At 34.6% G+C, this 18511-nt stretch overlaps 2 protein-coding genes and 1 long non-coding RNA gene across 5 annotated transcripts; 1 reads left to right on the forward strand and 2 right to left on the reverse strand.

Annotated features, from left to right (window-relative positions):
- Positions 1-1614: 1614 nt before the first annotated feature.
- Positions 1615-6685, reverse strand: LOC105775785 (uncharacterized). 2 transcript variants are annotated; one of them, XR_008189751.1, is made up of 5 exons: positions 6582-6685; positions 2574-6482; positions 2262-2493; positions 2072-2166; positions 1615-1883 (listed from the first exon to the last, which is right to left on the reverse strand). It is a non-coding gene; the product is annotated as an uncharacterized LOC105775785 (long non-coding RNA). The 2 variants fall into 2 exon arrangements; XR_008189750.1 differs by lacking the exon at positions 1615-1883 and having other exon boundaries at positions 1943-2166.
- On the forward strand, positions 6644-17674 carry LOC105775778 (putative pentatricopeptide repeat-containing protein At5g08490). Of its 2 annotated transcripts, XM_052621738.1 has the most exons (4): positions 6644-9773; positions 9887-10025; positions 16695-16781; positions 17157-17674. In XM_052621738.1, exon 1 carries the CDS (start codon positions 6896-6898, stop codon positions 9545-9547), a length of 2652 nt encoding a protein of 883 aa, XP_052477698.1. In that variant the 5' UTR covers positions 6644-6895; the 3' UTR covers positions 9548-9773; positions 9887-10025; positions 16695-16781; positions 17157-17674. The 2 variants fall into 2 exon arrangements, with proteins under 2 accessions (XP_052477698.1, XP_012453737.1); XM_012598283.2 differs by having other exon boundaries at positions 6644-10025.
- On the reverse strand, positions 16598-17486 carry LOC105775784 (VQ motif-containing protein 31). The gene has a single exon (XM_012598292.2). The coding sequence runs from the start codon at positions 17484-17486 to the stop codon at positions 16974-16976; it is 513 nt and encodes a 170-aa protein (XP_012453746.1). The 3' UTR covers positions 16598-16973.
- Positions 17675-18511: the final 837 nt, after the last annotated feature.

The following is an 18511-nucleotide window of genomic DNA, read 5'->3' on the forward strand; positions in this document are numbered from 1 at the left end:
GATATCTATTTACGTAACAATCTTTTTATGACAACTACCAAAATCTATAATATATAGTAAGGTATCTAATATCTTCCACTAAAAAAATTAATATTAATTAGAAATTGTGGAAGTTTATAAGAATAATAGATTAAAAATTGTCTTTTATGAAAAACAATTAAGAGTTCCCATCATTTCAATCTTCTTATCTAGACTTGATCATGGGTCAGGTCACCTACCCAAGTCCGAAGGCTCGTTCGAAAAATGAGAGGGTTTGAGTAAAAATATAGGTCTAAAAAATAGGTTTGGATAAAAAAATGAGATCCGTTTAGAAAATGGGCCGAGTCTCGGGCAATACTTTTTTGGTCCAGCCTCGACCTAAATTTGAAAAAAAAAATACTATTGTTTGCTGTTGTTTATTGTTGTTATGTTGTTGTTTTGCTATCATTCTGTTATTATATTGCTACTATTTTGTTGTTATTATTCGAATATTGTATAATTCTTATTTTATTGTTAACTTTGCTACTATTTTAGAGGCATTTGCTTGTTAAGTTGCAACTATATTAGTGTTATTTAAGTATAAATTTTTTTATATGTATTTTCAATTTGTTGGAAAACATTTATTTTAATGTTTTTAATCTATTTGATTTATTATATTTTTCATTTATTTTTATAAAAAATTATCTAAAAAAATTAATACAAGCGAGTTGGAGCCGAAATTTGATTTAACATTTTTTTTATCTAAACTAGGCTTGAACAATATTTTAAGTCCATTATCGAGCCATGCCAAATTAAAAAATGAGCCTCATTTTTTGCACTAACCTGGCCCAAAAATGTTAAAGTTTTTTTCTTTATTATCTTTTTTTTTATCTCATTTCAAATCCTCTTAGTTTTGGACCCAAAAGCTTGTTCGTATTGCTGCATCTTTACATGGCCGCTAATCTCCATCTAGATCTATTTTGTGGCTGATGAAAGATAGATGGTGGACTTGAGTAAAAAAAAAAAAAAAAAGATTTTGGTGCAAACTTCAAAAGGATTTGGGTTGGGCTAAGAAAAATTTGGCCCAAAAATATAAAAACCTGTTTAGTTCATCTGAGTCATGGTTAAAACTCGACTATAAATTATATTTCGCAACGAATTAACTTTGAAAAATCGATTCAAAATATTCTACGGCTTAGTTTGGATGGCCGGTGTGTTTAACTCCGGTGAGGTTAAAAACAGCGGTGGCGGTGAGATTAGTTACTGTAGCGGTGAGATTGGATACTGTAGTAGTGAGATTAGAAACAATGGTGCAGTGTGTGTTTGGATTCAAACGCAGCTGTAGCGGTGAGGTGAAAATAAAAAATGACTATTAAGGACATCATATTAGGATTGATATATAATAGAAGTTTTTAAATTATTTTACTTTTATAAAATTATTAAAATATGTGAATTTATAAATTAATTTAATAAAATATTAAAATAAATCTTCTAATATTTTATTATAAATATTTTAATAAATTATATAATCAATTTAAATTATTTAATAGATAAAATGATAATTATTTTTAATTTTTATAGTTAAATATTCTTTTATAACAATGATAAATATTATTTTCACAAATAGTAACATTATACTTGGATCAAATTTTGAAGTATCTAAACGAACGGTTTTTAATAAAAAATATAGTAACATAAGACATAACAAGTTTCATTATTACTAGAAATTAGGTTATGATACAAAATATTTTTATAAGTATGGATTCATTAAACTATGTGCAATAGTTTCCCTTAACATCACAATTTCAAGGTCACTTTCACTGTTAGAAGAACTCGATTCACCTCTATCAAAATAGCCTGAAGAGACTGGCATGTCGGGTATATTCTCAAATTGTCGAAAATCCTCATCATTTGACCAAGCATGTCTTCGAATGTAATTATGCAAAACCATTGTTGCAATAACTATTAAAACTTGCTTGTTGAATGAATAACTTAGAATATCTATTAATATTGTCATTTTTTTTCCACACTCCAAATGTTCGTTCAATCACAGAGCGTAACGAAGAATGAGCACGATTAAAGATTTCTTTTTTTCTAGATACTTGATGATTACCTCGACGAAAATCAGGTAAATGATATCGTTCCCCCTATATGGACGTAGAAAACTTGCCATTTGTGGATATCCTGAATCCACAAGATAATATTTTCCTACAAAAAGTAAAACATAATATCAAGTTTAAAAATAAATTGTAAATTTTAATATTGTTTTTATATAAAAATTAATTAAAAAATTAAAGTTCAACCTGGTGGAGGGTGTGGAAACTTTAACTCTTGTTTTCTAAGTGCTTGCAAAAAAATTCAACTGTCATGTGTTGTTCCTTCCCAACCAGGAAATGCAAAAATAAAGCACATGTTGAAGTCACAAACTGCCATAATATTTTGAGTTGGTTCACCTTTCCGTCCGATATAAGGTATTTGACAAGAATGCGCAATGCATGCTTTTATGTGTGTTCCATCTATGGCCCCAATACAGTCCTTTAAAATAAATATAGGTAATGAGATAAAAGTTAGAAATAATTTATATTTTAAAAATATAAAGATTGTGTAAATTTCACCTTAAAGTGAGACCAATATCTTGTATCATGTCGAATATGGTTCGGTACTTGTTCGAATTGACCTTCAATGGGTGTAATCGTGTCTATTCCCATTCGAGCAAATATATGCAACATATCAGTAAAAATTCGACTAACAGTTTCCCCAGATCGTTGAAATTGCTCTGCTGCATTTGAATTTGATTCTCTATTTCCAAGCATGTACAATGATAATGCTAACTTCTCCATCGCCGATACTTTCCCATGCTTTAAGCCATAATTTGTTTGCAAATCATGCAACAAGCTGTGAAATATATTTTTTGGCATCCTAAAACTATTCATGCAACGATCATCATGCCCATTTAATACTTCGTCCACCCACATTTGACCTGTATAATTTGAATTCATACACGGTTGCATAGTGAAATAAGTTTCATGCTGTACCAATACACTGCTTAACACATTCTTCCTCTTCATGATAATTGTTGTGCTCAACTTGTGTAACAATTATGGCTATTCTTCGTTGAGCTTCTTCACTTAATTCAGGGGTATCATAATTCATATCAAAACTATTATACACTATATTTTGTGACATTCTATACAACACAGAAACTTAAATAAAAGCATAGTATAAAAATACCAAACATAAAAAATATCATACATTAGTTTTACATATAAAAAAGTAGTATAGTTATATTACAATAATAATTCTAAGGAGTTTATGGTGGAGGTGGTTGATGGTATGGTTAGAAGGGACATAAGGATGTTACTACCAAGGATGAAAATGATGCAATTGGATTTTGTTCAGCATACTCACGTCGAAGCCACCAAATCCTGACATCTGGATCTAAGTTCAAAAGCATTTCTTGTTTCACCGGTATTTGGAACATTTTGATGGCAAAATAGTACAGTTCATCTTTTTTTGGAATTTCATCTTCCAAAGCACGCAAAGCATCCATTGCATTTGAAATAATATATTGAGAGTGAGGAAAAATAATTTCATTCACTGACTTCCTTGGACTAGCCATACTCTCACACAATTTCTCAATCTGAGTAGTTAATGTATTTCTTGATGATTTTCTACTTGAACTTGATTTTTTTTCCTTTACCGTGTACAACCCCAAGTGTTTGTTTTCTTTGATTAGGAGTTTCATGAGAAGGGTTTGAGGGTACCTCATTAGGAGGACTACCTTCATTCTCATTACTATGTTCATCTGAATCACCAAATCACTCATTAGGTGTATTATCTCCCATAGGAACCCCACTTGAAGGAACACCAGACGAAGGTGCCCATGCATTCTCTCTAGTAGTTACAATGCCACCAAACATTTGCCACATTAACTCATTCAATCGTGGTTCAATTCCTTTCTTCTTAAATCCTTTAAAATCATGATTTTTCTACATAACATGCTAAATGTTAAATGTTATACTAAGATTTTTATATTTGTAAATTATTAATTTCAATAAACTTTATGCATTAAAATAATGATAACGTTAACACTAACCTGTATTTTCTCAGCCCACCATTCTTTGGTAGCATCGACTGTCTTTTTAGATGGACACCATCCAATACCTGTATATTCCTTAAGCAACTCCCTCCATAACCTCCATTCATTTTTTAATGTATCCCACTTATTTTTCAATTGAGGTTTTCCATAATTTTTTTGTGTTTTTGCTTGAAAAAGAGCAATGACATTTTCCCATCCTTTTGAGTTTAAATGAGTTGTCGGTCTATTACCAGCATTGACTTCATTCACGCAAAGTTCACAAAATATCAACGTCACCTCATCATCCCAAACAGTTTTTGTTGCTAAGGTACTATCTCCCTCCACAAAATTTCGTGTCTTTACCATCTATTATTATTATTTTGATTTTAAATGTCAACCGACATAAAACTATAAATATATAATTAGATATAATAATATAGTTTCATAAAAAAATAAGAATAACACATCACGAATGGATGAAAGCCATAATATGAACACTAAAAAAAAATTCTCAAAGATCCATAGTAAACAATAACGAGGATATAGAAAGGATAATTGATTATGACTATTTTTTCAAAAGTGTAAGCAAACTTGAGCAGTTGGTTTTTCTTAGCAACACTAGTCATCAAATTTTTATTTTAGTCTCAAAAAAAGCATGCATTTAATCACTCAAGATTATGGCATCAATAAATGCAGAATTCAACAGCCAACTATACTCAGGAACATAATTTTTTTCCTTTTCACAGAAGAAAATGTAATACGATCATGTTCAAATTTGAGTTAAAAGAAGCATATAAATTCATTAAAAAAATTAAAATAAATTGAAGATATTTGTATATGACACATATAAGTATTTCAAGGTTTGAGAAAGTGACCTTAGAAGTGGGAAGGGGTGGTATAAATATATTCTTCTATTAAAAATGGGCAAAGTTTTATTGGTTTAGTGAGGAAATGGAGGGTTATTTTTCCCATGTTTAGAAATCAATCATCCCTTATAATTAAGGCATGGGAAATTGAAGGTGGTTATGGGAAATTAAAAATAGAAAATGATGGCCAAGAAATGCATAAAACTTTATTAGTATTGGGTTCCATTTGCATCAACTTATTCAGGAAAACTACAAATCTAAAAACTGTAATATGTTTGAGTTTGCTACCCTTTCTCCCAAGCAATATACAAATCACGATCATGTGCGTTAAAGATGAAGCTGACAGTTGCAAATATTTACTACCAAAAAAAGCCATGGAACAATGCAAATCCATCAGTTAATTTAATTAGCTCTTTCTAATTAATTAAGCAAACTTAATTTGTTTAATATAGTAACCACATGGAACAAGTCCCCAATCGCAAAAAAAGAAAAGAAAAAAGAGGGCATAGTTTCCTAATTAAAAACTAAGAAGGTAACATGTCAAGGGTTTTTTTTTTCTTGAGAGCTCCGTTCCATTTTATGTTACTTGGATCCAAATTCAAGATTTGAGGGTATACATTCATCATTTTACATTTTACTTACTGCTCTTCACTCTCCATTTTTCTCTTTAGTTTAATATTGTCAACATAATTTCTAAAGGCTGAGACTGTAAAACTACTCATAAATCAGAACAAATGATGAAAATCTTTTCCTATGGATTATTGCTCAAAAGGTTCTAAAAATAAGCATCTGCACAAACATAATGGATAAACTTAGACTTTCTCTATAGAAACAATCATTTGCTAATTAAAGAATGTTTCCAAGTTTCCTAAAAGGGAAGTTATCACTCCAAACAGAAACTGGAAGGGAAGGCCTCTTTTACTGGTTCCTATGTACTTTAATTAGCCAGTCACACGTCCTAGACTGTGGCTACTAGTAGTTTTTTATTCTCAGTCAACATTCACTACCACAGAAACCAATATATTGGCAAGCACCCAAAATTGTAAAGCACGAACAAGATAATCTATTCACATTAAAATCAGAACAAATGATGAAACCCATAAGATGAACAGAAAAAATACTTTCTTACTCTTCAACTCCTCTAATGCAAAACAACATCATTGCTTCAATTTTAGAAATTTCTAAATTATGGAGCATGCAAATTAAGAATGACCCTTAAATTTAATCGGGAAAAGAAAACCCTCTTTGGGACAATTCAGATATCGTTAGTTTCTCAAAATAAAAAAAGGGGCGTTTCAAAGGTCTCTCATTAATTTCCAGCCCTGCAACAGACTACATGAGAATTCCTTAAGTTTCAAAATTGCATTTTAATTTATAATGGAAGCAAAAGGAAACATAAAAAAGGGTAAAGAAATGAAAGGATGAAAAGAAATGACATACAAAAAGCATCGACGAAACCAAAGGGATAAATTTGCGCTTAACCCTTACAATCACAAGCTTATCGGTCGTCGATTGAGGAAGAGTTGAAGAGCAGGAGTTGAAGAGCTTTCGCCGTTTTCAGCAGAATTTGGCTGCCAAATCTGAAGAAAAATAAGATTGGAAAGAAATTAGTTTATCTTTTAAGGATAAAATGGTAAAATAATAAATAAAGTAAAAGTATTTTCGTCTATTAAAAATACCAACAACTCGTTTAATTTCAATTGTTGTTGAAATCTCCAGCTAATTTTCAGCTGACCAGCCTAGTGAAAATGCGTTCTCACCTAAAGGAGACCTACAACACATTTTTTATTGGACATTCTTTGACTTCTTTTTCGGTAAAAAGGAATTAATTTTGTAGCACTGTATCTGTATGACAGTAAACCCAACGATTTGCATTATGGTTTCTTTTTACTTATAAAACGTGCCAACTCAAAGTTAACTACTCCTATCTTATTATTATCGGTGCAACCGGGTCGTTTGTTTTCTGTCTCATGCGCAAAAGCTGTTTGAGGGAATGCTTCAGCGAGATGCAGAACACAAATGGATTAGTACGCTTAATGACTGCACCAAATATGGTAGCCATTCTGAAGCCTTATCCCTTTTCATTCAGAAGCTGCGCTGTTCATCCAGTTTTGGACTTCATCACCAAGTTTTTGCGGCCGTTCTTAAATCTTGCGCTGCCCTTCGAACCACCGGTTTGGGAAGGGCTTTCCACAGTTGTATACTGAAACTGGGGCATATCTATTGCCACTCCGTCTCCAAATCACTGCTTAACATGTATGCTAAGTCTGGAGCTCTCCCTGATTGTCAGAAATTATTCAGACAAATGCCAACGTCCGATCCTGTGGTTTGGAACATTGTCTTCTCCGGGTTGTCGGGTTATCGGGAATATGATGATCAAGTGCTCCATTTGTTTAATTCAATGCGCGTTTCCAATGAAGTAAAGCCAAATCTTGTTACATTTGCTATTGCTCTTCCTGTGTATGCTCGGTTAGGAGATATAGATAGTGGGAAGATTCTGCATTCGCACGCGATAAAGTCTGGATTGGTGGCACATACACTTGTTGGGAATGCATTAATAACGATGTACGCAAAATGTGGACTAGTAAAACAAGATGCTTTTGCCGCTTTCTGTGGCATTTATGACAAAGATGTTGTCTCGTGGAATGCAATCATTGCAGGTTTTTCTGAGAATAATTTATTGGATGACGCGTTTAGATTGTTCAGGGAGATGCTGAAAGGGCCCATAGCACCTAATGATTCAACAATTGTGAATATTCTATCTGTTTGCTCTTCTTTCACTAAGAATGTTGCCTGCTATTTGGGGAAGGAAATTCATTGTTTTTTACTGAGAAGGACCGAGATGGGAGGAGATGTTTCTGTCTGCAATGCCTTGGCGAGCTTCTATTTGAGAGTTGGGCACATAGATAAAGCTGAATCCGTGTTCCAAAAGATGGAATCAAGAGATTTGGTTTCCTGGAATGCTATTATTGCCGGTTATGTGGCAAATGGTTATTGGTTGAGAGCTTTGGATTTGTTTCAAGAATTACTCTCTGCAAGGATGTTTGAGCCAAATTCTGCTACCCTTGTCAGCGTTCTTTCTGCCTGTGCACACTTAAAGCATCTCCAGGTTGGAAAAGTGATCCACGGGTATATTCTTCGGCATTCTAGCTTATATGCAAATACACCAGTGTCAAATGCCCTTGTTAGTTTCTATGCAAAATGTAATGACATAGGAGCTGCATATCAGACATTTTTGATGATTCCTTGGAGAGACTTGGTTTCATGGAATTCTATTCTTGATGCCTTTGCAGAGTGTGCATCTGATGCTCAGTTTCAAGGGCATTTAAACTGTATGCTGGGAGAAGGATTTAGGCCAGACTTCATCACTATCTTAGCCATAATACGGTTTTCCATCCATGTTTCAAGTCCTGTCAAAGTTAAAGAAATTCATAGCTATTGCCTCAAGGCTGCTATGTTACTAGGTGATAATGAACCTACTGTTGTAAATGCCATAATTGACGCATATGCCAAATGTGGTAAAATTGGATATGCTTCCAGGATTTTTCAGAATTTATCAAGAAAAAATTTGGTTACATTCAATTCGATGATCTCAGGTTACGTGATTTCTGGATCATATGATGATGCATTTATGATATTTAATGAGATGACTATAAGGGATCTCACCTCGTGGAATTTGATGGTACAAGCATGTGCTGAAAATGATTGTCACCGTCAAGCTCTCAGCCTTTTCCATGAGTTACAAGCTCAGAGAATGAGGCCTAATGCAATGACTGTTATGAGTATCCTTCCAGTATGTGCTGAAATGGCCTCTGTTTACTTGTTGAGGCAGTGTCATGGTTATGCTATAAGAGCTTGTTATCAAGATGCTCGATTAACTGGAGCTCTTATAGATGTATATGCAAAATGTGGTAGCATAAGGAGTGCTCATAAGCTTTTCCATTTAGCTCCTGTTAAGGATCTGGTTATGTTCACTTCAATGATTGGTGGGTATGCAATGCATGGTATGGGAAGAGAAGCACTTTGCCTTTTCTCTTGTATGCTTGAGTTGGGGTTGAAGCCTGATCATGTTATCATTACTGCAATTCTGTCCTCTTGCAGTCATGCTGGCCTGGTAAATGAAGGGTTGAAAATATTTGATTCACTAGAGACTGCTTATGGGATGAAACCAAGAATTGAACAATATTCTTGCATTGTTGATCTTCTTGCTCGAGGAGGACGTATCAATGATGCATATTCTTTGGTTGCTGGAATGTCTGTTGAAGCTAATGCTAATGTGTGGGGTGCATTGTTGGGTGCCTGTTGGACTCATCACGAGGTGGGATTAGGTTGTGTCGTCGCCGACCATCTCTTTCAAGTTGAAGCTAGTAATGTTGGGAACTATGTGGTAATTTCAAACCTATATGCAGCAGATGCTAGATGGGATAGTGTCATGGAGGTGAGAAAATTGATGAGAACAAGAGATTTGAAAAAATCTGCAGGATGCAGCTGGATTGAGGTGGAGAAGAGAAATAGCGTCTTCATAGCTGGAGACTGTTTTCATCCTAAGAGAGAAATAATCTATAGTACTATAAGTACCTTGGATCAACAAATGAAGGAGCCATTTCTGTTTGATGAGATCAATATGTTCATGTATAGCATTTAGAGCCTCATAACTGAAGGATAATGCCACTAAAATGTCAATAACCTTCAATGTTATTGGTCAAGATCTTGACAGACTGAGCGCTTTTGTTGTTTTTGTGGTAAGAGCATTCTACTTCAGTGGATGAGACCCATTGGAGCCTCAACTGAATCTTGTCTTAGTGGTTCAAATTGATATTTCTCCTTCAACAAATGAATTGGACAGAAGCAGCCCAGGGCCGAAGATTTCAGTTAACTATTGGAATTGATATTTTTGCATCTACTGTGATTTAGATAACTTGAAATGAATTATTTGACTTTCTAAATACAGTTGTTGACTTATTGTACTTTTTCTTTTTTGAAGGTGATTTTCCAGTGAGAAGGACCAAGACAGTTTGGACTACTTATTCATTTTTGTTTCTGAAGTTGAATGAGTCCATAAGCTACTAACATGCTATGCCTTCTTAAGGAGAAGGGATCTTCTTTGTTCAATGTGTGAAATAGTAAGTTGAATGCTTCAAGTTAAATATCTTTTTGATGTTCAATATCTGAAAATTGTGTATCGTTTCTGCATAAGCTCAATATATATGAAAGTTAAAATTTCTAACAATGTTCAGTGTGCTAAAGTGGTCTCACTCACTAGTTTGTAACTTCAGAAATATCAGGTTCATCATACACCCAATTTTCTTCTCTCATGTCACTGTATATCTTAAGTATTCTTTTCCTCTTCATCTGTATCATGACCTTAGAATTTTCTAATTTCCTTGGTCATCATGTCCAGATTAATAATCATAACTGCATCTTATATATGAGTAGTGTCAAATTCAGTCGGTGTTAAGTGACTCAAGTTTTACTTGAAGAAATCTTGAAAGTGTGCGAATCAGAAAAAGATGCTAAATATAAATTCAAGATTAAGTTTAAGAAAACCAGAAAATATGGTATCCCTCCAATGCCGGACTGATTTATGAAGCTATCATGCTAATATTGTTACCATCAAGTTCTATTTTATGTTTCCTTAAGATAGGAAGCTTTGGTATTATTAGTTTTTTATTTTCTTCTAGTGTTGACTTTTTTTAATCTATTTTAGATATTATCAAGTTGTCGTTTAAGGTAAGAAGTTTTTGGCATTATTTTAATGTTATATTCCTGGGGTCAAAATGAGTCCTGCTATTCAGGTGATTCTAGATTTGCTAGGAACTATTTGTATGAGTCTAATGGACTCACTTTAGCCTTTAGTTTTAGTTGAGGAGTAATTTTGCAATTTGAATCTCAGCCTGAACCTGCTTTATCAACTAGGGCTTAAGATTTAGCGTTTAGGACTAAACTATTTAAACCCAAACCTTAAATCTTGAATCCTAAACCAGGCCATTTAAGTTGAAAACTCCTATTTGGGAGGGTACTTAAACATGCTTTTTTCTTCATATATTTAATGTTTAAATGATAAATGGGGATTTTTAAAAATGAAAACCAAGAAGATATGTTAGTAAATTCTTAAGTGGTTCCTTTTCCTCTTTTTTCAGCTCTCAAGAATGCAATAGTGACTAAAATGCATTATTATACTGAAATGCTCAACATGAAAAGATTTCAATTGCCAAACCTTAAACCCCGAGTCTCATGAGCAGGATACAAAATCTCTACATTTCAATCACCAAAAGTTAGTTAACCTTAAAACCAAGTATTTGTAGCTGACTCCCTAAAATCTAACCTCAATAAGAAATACCAATTGTGAATCTAATTATTTCAATAATTCGTGGGTCCATATAAAATTTAAGTAGATTGAAAAATTCATGGTTGGCTTGGGACTTGGAATTCAATAATTGTACAATGTTGGAGAAAGAATTGTAGTCGATACGAGAAGCTAAAAAATGACAATTAAATGCGTAAAAATGTTCAAAGTAATTAAACAAATCTATAAATAATTAATTAGTCAAGAACCACGATCCTGTTCCACACCATCAGTAGTCATTTTCTCTATCATAACTTGAAATTGTAGTACGGTTCTGTTGAAGATGACTTCCACGCAGACCAAGGCAGTTCGAGGCATGCAAGTTGCAGCTAGAGCATATGCTGCTGTTTTGTTATTTTTCAGCTTAGGTTTTGTTGCTTAGTTAGATTTGAACTAAGTTAGTGACATGCTTGATGTAATTAGGTGCTGATAGATTGGTAAATTAGCTTTACCAAGAGTGCAAGCAAGGTTTTATGAGTTTCAAGACTTAGTTAGTGGAGTTAGGTATGTCTTTAGGTAATATTTCTCATTTTGACAAGCTGATTGCTTGGTATATGTAATGGCATTGTGCTTTCATTGTAATGTAATGAAATCTTTCAGAAAAATTCTTCTTCTTTTGGTCCTTATTTAAGCATTTTGTTCACAAAGCTTTGGTTGAATTTTCTTCGTTTGTTTAGCAAGACATCGAAGCTTAAAGCTTAAGTTTCTGTGAAATTCTCTTATTTTATTTCCTTAGTTCCTACAATTGGTATCAAGAGCTAATTTCTTAGAGGGCCTTTCTCTTTTCAATCCTTAAAAACGATGTCTTCATCTGAATCTCCTCTAGCTCCACCACCAGTGTTCAATGGTGAAGGCTACCACATTTGGGTAGTGAAAATGAAGACTTACCTGCAGTCATTTGACTTGTGGGAGGTTGTTAATGCTAATTTTGAACCACCACCCTTAAGAGCTAACCCCACGGTAGCTCAGATCAGACAACACTCTAATGATAGAGCCAATAGATAGAAGGCAATGTCTTGCATTTAGAACACTGTGTCAGACTTGATTTTCACAAGGATTATGGCTTATGAGTCTCCAAAATAGGCTTGAGACAGGCTCAAGGAGGAGTTTCAAGGAATTGAAAGAACAAGACAACAACAACTCTTGAATTTGAGATGGGACTTTAAAAATTTGAAGATGAAGGAATCAGAAATAGTTAAGCAATATTCAGACAGAATTATGTTTGTTGTGAACAACATCAGATTACTTGGGGACCAATTTAGTAAAGCTAGAATAATGGAAAAGATTATTTCAACCTTACCTGAAAGATATGAAGCCAAAATCTCCTCCCTTGAAGACTTAAGAGATCTGTCAAACATCTCTTTGACTGAGCTAATCACTGCCCTTTATGCTCAGGAACAAAGAAGAGCTAGCAGATAGGAAGAGTATCAAGAAAGTGCCTTCCAAGCCAATAGCAGACCAACCTCGAGCTCCTCTAGCTATAAAGGGAAGAAGACTTGGTCAGACAAGCCTAGAAGAGATGGAGCAAGAAGAAGATATCCACATTGCTCACATTGTAGAAGGCTTAGCCATCCAGAAGCAAACTGCTGGTTCAGACCTGATGTGCAGTGCAAAAGTTGCAAACAAATGGGCCATGTTGAGAAGGTTTGTAAAAACAAAGGCAAGTAGAAGCAAAACCAGCCTCAACAGCCTAGAGCTGAAGCTCAAGTGGTAGAAGAAGGTTGTGATCAAGAATAACAAGTCTTTGCTGTCTCCTGCTTAGCCATCAGAAGAAAAACCACAAAAAGGTGGCTAATTGACAGTGGTTGCACAAAGCACATGACACATAATGATACTATTTTCAAAAGCATTGCCAGATCCTTCAACACAAGGGTAAAAATGGGCAATGGATATTACATTAAAGCAGAAGGCAAGAGAGATGTGTTGATTGACACTCCTACAGGTACCAAACTTGTTTCTAATGTTCTGCTAGTACCTGAAATTGATAGAAATCTGCTTAGTATTACTCAGTTGCTAGAAAAGGGATACTCTATAGTTTTTAAAGGCAAAGAGTGCCTGATTAGTGATCCAAGTAGATCTAAGTTCATGTCAGTAACCATGATTGAAAGAAGCTTTATTGTTGATTGGAACAAGAACTCAGTTTGTGCCTACACAACTACTTTAGATGAATTCAAGCTGTGGCACAAAAGCTTGGGCATGTCAACTATAAGTCTCTAGTTCAGTTGACCAAAAGGGACTTGGTTGAAAACTTCACAAAATCAGTCAAAAAGGAATATGTTTGTGAAGTGTGTCAGTTAGGAAAGCAAGTTAGACTACCATTTCCTTTGAATAAGGCCTGAAGAGCCTTTGAAAAGCTGTAGTTAGTCCACACTGATGTCTGTGACCCTATGAAGACACAGTCCTTAAATGGTAGCAGGTACTTCATTCTTTTCATTGATGATTACTCAATGTTCTGCTGGGTTTACTTTCTAAAGCTCAAGTCAGAAGTGGCCTCAGTGTTTTGGAAATTCAAGGCTGTAGCAGAAACAAAATTAGGTTGCAAGCTCAAGACACTAAGGTCAGACAATGGCACAGAGTACACTTCAGCAATGTTTCAAAGCTTTTGTGATGAAACAGGCATTAAACACCAGCTCACAAACACCTATACACCTTAGCAAAATGGTGTCAGTGAGAGGAAGAATCGAACTTTGATGGATATGGCTAGATGCTTGATGTTTGAGAGAAATTTGCCTAAGACTTTTTGGGTTGAGGCAGTAAACATTGTAGTCTATCTTCAACATAGGATACCAACCAAGGCTTTGCTTCAAAAAACATCATTTGAGGCCTAGTTTGGGTTCAAGCCATCAGTTGCTCACCCGAAGATCTTTGGCTGCATTTGTTATGCTTACATTCCTGCAATCAAGAGGGACAAGTTGGCAAAAAAGGCTCAGCCTGACATTCTAGTTGGCTATAGCAGTGTCAAAAAGGGCTACAGGATTTTGGATCCCACAACTTACAAAGTCTTTATAAGCAAAGATGTTGTGTTTGATGAAAGATCAAGCTGGAATTGGGACAAAAGTGAACCTGAAAGTACTGTTGAAGACCTGGTGATAGAGCAGACTGATGTTGATCAAAATGATCCTGAAATGGACATTGATCGTGAACCAGTTAGGGGAACTAAACCACTAAGTGAAATATATGAGAGGGCAGATATGGCTACTGTGGAACCAACATGTTTTGAAGAAGCTCAAGCTCAAGAAGGATGGAGGCAATCCATGCTTGATGAAATGAGCATAATACACAAAATTCAGACCTGGGAGTTAGTTGCAAAGGCCAACTAATAGGAAGGTCATAGGAGTAAAATGGGTATTTCGAGCTAGGCACAATATTGATGGAACTTTAAACAAGCTGAAAGCAAGGTTAGTAGTGAAGGGATTTAGTCAAATGTATGAGATTAATTACATTGAGACATTTGCACCAGTATCTAAACTTGACACTATCAAATTACTGGTTGCATTGGCTGCACAAAAGCAGTGGAAAATACATCAACTTGATGTAAAATCTGCTTTCCACAATGGCTTTCTTGATGAGAAAATATTTGTAGAACAACCAGAAGATTTTAAGGTTGCTAGTGAAGAAGACACAGAAAAGCCTTGTATGGCTTAAAACAGGCACCAAGGGCCTGGTATAACAGAATCGACACCTACCTAGTAAGCTTGAGGTTCGAGAGAAGCATCAGTGAGCCAACACTTTATGTGAAGAAGGAAGGTGATGGAACACTACTCATAATCTCCTTGTATGTGGATGATTTGCTGGTGACATGAGGAAACAATGCTATGCTGGCTGATTTTAAAGGCAAAATGGAGAGCATATTTGTGATGCCAGATTTAGGAGAAATGACCTATTTCCTTGGTATGGTGGTATTTCAGACTGAATAAGGAATTTTCTTAAACCAAAAGGCTTTTTCTTTGAAAATTCTGAACAGATTCTCCAAGCTAAACTGTAAAGCAACCAGTTGCTATTGGAGAAAAGTTGTCAAGCCAGGGTGATTTCGAGAAGGCAGCTGAATCAACATACAAGAGCTTAGTTGGATGCCTGTTGTACTTGACAGCCACAAGACCAGACATAATGTTTGCAGTCAGTCTCCTGTCCAGGTTCATGCATTGTTGCAATGTGAACCATTTTCAAGCTGGTAAGAGAGTTTTCAGGTACATCAAAGGTACTTTGAGCTTTGAAATGATGTTTACCAAGGTTAACAGCATGAAGCTCTTTAGTTTTGCTGGCAGTGACTGGGCAGGATCAATAGATGATATGAAAAGCACCTCAGGGTATATGTTTACCCTTGGTTCAACCATTTTTTGTTGGAGTTCAAAGAAGCAAACTGTTGTTGCTAAATCAATAGCTGAGGCAGAGTATGTAGCAGCTGCAGGAGCTGTTAACGAAGCAATTTGTTTAAGGAAGATCATGGCAGACATGAACTTGCATCAAAGAGAAGCAACAGAGATCAGATGTGATAACCAATCTGCTGTTGCAATTGTAAAAAATCCAATGTTTCATGGGAAAACAAAGCATTTTCTCATGAAATCAGACTGGTTCATTGCAGTTTTGAAGATCAGTTAGCTGATATCTTGATAAAGTCTCTTTGTGTGTCAAGGTTCAAGAATTTGAGAGCCAAGTTGGGAGTTTGCAGCATGCAAGCCAAGTTGGGAGTTTGCAGCATGCAAGCCAAGGAGGAGTGTTGAAGATGACTTCCATGCAGACCAAGGCAGTTCAAGGCATGCAAGTTGCAGCTAGAGCATATGCTGCTGTTTTGTTATTTTTCAGCTTAGGTTTTGTTGCTTAGTTAGATTTGAACTAAGTTAGTGACATGCTTGATGTAATTAGGTGCTGATAGATTGGTAAATTAGCTTTACCAAGAGTGCAAGCAAGGTTTTATGAGTTTCAAGACTTAGTTAGTGGAGTTAGGTATGTCTTTAGGTAATATTTCTCATTTTGACAAGCTCATTGCTTGGTATATGTAATGGCATTGTGCTTTCATTGTAATGTAATGAAATCTTTCAGAAAAATTCTTCTTCTTTTGGTCCTTATTTAAGCATTTTGTTCACAAAGCTTTGGTTGAATTTTCTTCGTTTGTTTAGCAAGACATCGAAGCTTAAAGCTTAAGTTTCTGTCAAATTCTCTTATTCTGTTTTCTTAGTTCCTACAGGTTCTCATCCTTCTAATCTCTAACAGTTACTAATTCTTCAAAAAAAAAAAAAAAATAAGAGAGGAAAAAAACTGATTCTTGTTCATCATATAACCAGTCTTTTGTTAAATTTATCATATATATAGGGTTTTTTTTTTCTTTAGAAGTGTAAACATAATGCAGGATTCTAGAGAAAGAAACAGTTTTTCAAGAAAAAAAATGGTACATAAAAGTGTATAATGCAAATAATAAGGCATATTGATTACATATTTCTGATGGCAGGTAGAAGAGAAACATGGTGTGATTGAAAACAAATTACAACTTGCTTTGTTGAAGGGTGTATAGCTTTCTTGACCCTTCCATGACTCGGTAAATGCTTCGATTCTGCACTCCAATTTTATTGTTATTGAACATGTAGATCTTATGATCCTTCCATGAATGGATGCATCATTTAGAAGTTTTAGACATGACATGAAGTCAATTGATGAGGCAAATCGATTTACAAGTTTCATTGGTACCAACAGAGAAGTATAATTAGTTATTGAAAAACAAAATGTCGAATCATGCTTTATTGTTTGTTCTCGGAGATGTTAGAGGAAACAAAACAAGTAATTCTGGATCTGTTTTCCCTGCTCTTGACCGCGGTGATGGATGCAGATAGAAGCGTCTCTCTTTGATAGCTTTTTCTTCTTCTACCGTGTTCAGTTCGGTTTTTGTTAATTCTTCTATGTATTCATCTTCTAGAAAGGTTAGCTTGGAGAAAATTGTTGATGGAGTGCCTACTGGACTTGCGAGAAGATTCGAGCTTCCCGATCTTGATGGTGATGTAGCAGGTTTAAAGCTCAATGGGGGTTTAACTATCTCAAGTTTTGGCCTCATGCTTTGCCTTCTTTCATGGAGTTTTGAAATTGGCCTTTTTAAGCCTGGACCCTTCGTAGCTGCTCCTTGTGCCGGATCACTCTCTGATGGACCTGTTAACCGCTGCACAATCTCTTGGAAAGTGTTTGAGTCCGTCTGAACAAATGTTGTCAAGGGTTTACAAGGGGTCGCAGTCTGGCTTGCAGGTTTTTCCATTCGAACTCTCTTTATACAAGCTTTTATTTTGTCTCGTCAATGACCTGCAATAAGTTACCATTTGCAAATTTATTCGTCATTTATAGGGCATGCTATTGGAAATCAAACATTTTGAATTTAGTTCAAAAGATGGAATCGTTTGTGTATTTTCTTTTTATATATGAATAGTGATGAAGACATTTTGGGTATGTTTTCTATTGTCTTAACATAGCTACCTTAACCTGTCTTCCCTCCATCAGCCACCACACCTATTTTCTCCGGTATTAGTCTAGTTTTTCATTTCTTTGTAGAACCATCTTGTCTACATACTTTTCATGCGAATAAGTGTACAGAAGATCTATTGTGATAGAAACCCAGAAAAATATACGTATGGCATCCAAAAGCGTAAAGGGCAGTGGTAATGATCTAATCTCAAGCGTCGACAACAAATGTTATATTCAACGCACAGAAGCGAATTTAGGGGTTGGCAGACCCGGGCTCCTAAAATAAAAAATTACTATTTAAGCTCTTTAATTTTTTTTTTAAAAAAACTTTAAATTAGTAAAGATAAAATTACACTTTGGTCCCCTAAAATTATAAAAATTTGAGTTAATCCTTTAAAAATTATGAAGATATAGACTATTAAAAATTAAAATTTCATTCAGCCCCCTAAAAGTTTTCTGGCTTCGCCATTGTCAACACATTGTCACATAATGTAAATTATGTAATTCCATTAGGGGTATTCAAATGGTCGGTTCGATAATTAACTGAATCGAATTATTATTAACCGAATTACTCGAAACATAAAAATCTTTAATTGTTATTCGAATCGAAATTTTTTTCAAATATTTTAACCAAACCAAAATATTTTGGGTAACCGAATTAATCAAAATTTATATGTTTTTGTCTTTCGGTTAAAATAAGTATAAAACATAAAAATTATATTACTAATGATCATTTTTTTAATAGTTCAAAAAAATATATTATATATTATTTATTTCAATTAATATAAAAATAATAGTTCAAAAAATACATTGCTAATATAA

This window comes from Gossypium raimondii, chromosome 10 (genome assembly GCF_025698545.1).
Source record: "Gossypium raimondii isolate GPD5lz chromosome 10, ASM2569854v1, whole genome shotgun sequence".
NCBI classification, from domain to species: Eukaryota; Viridiplantae; Streptophyta; class Magnoliopsida; order Malvales; family Malvaceae; genus Gossypium; species Gossypium raimondii.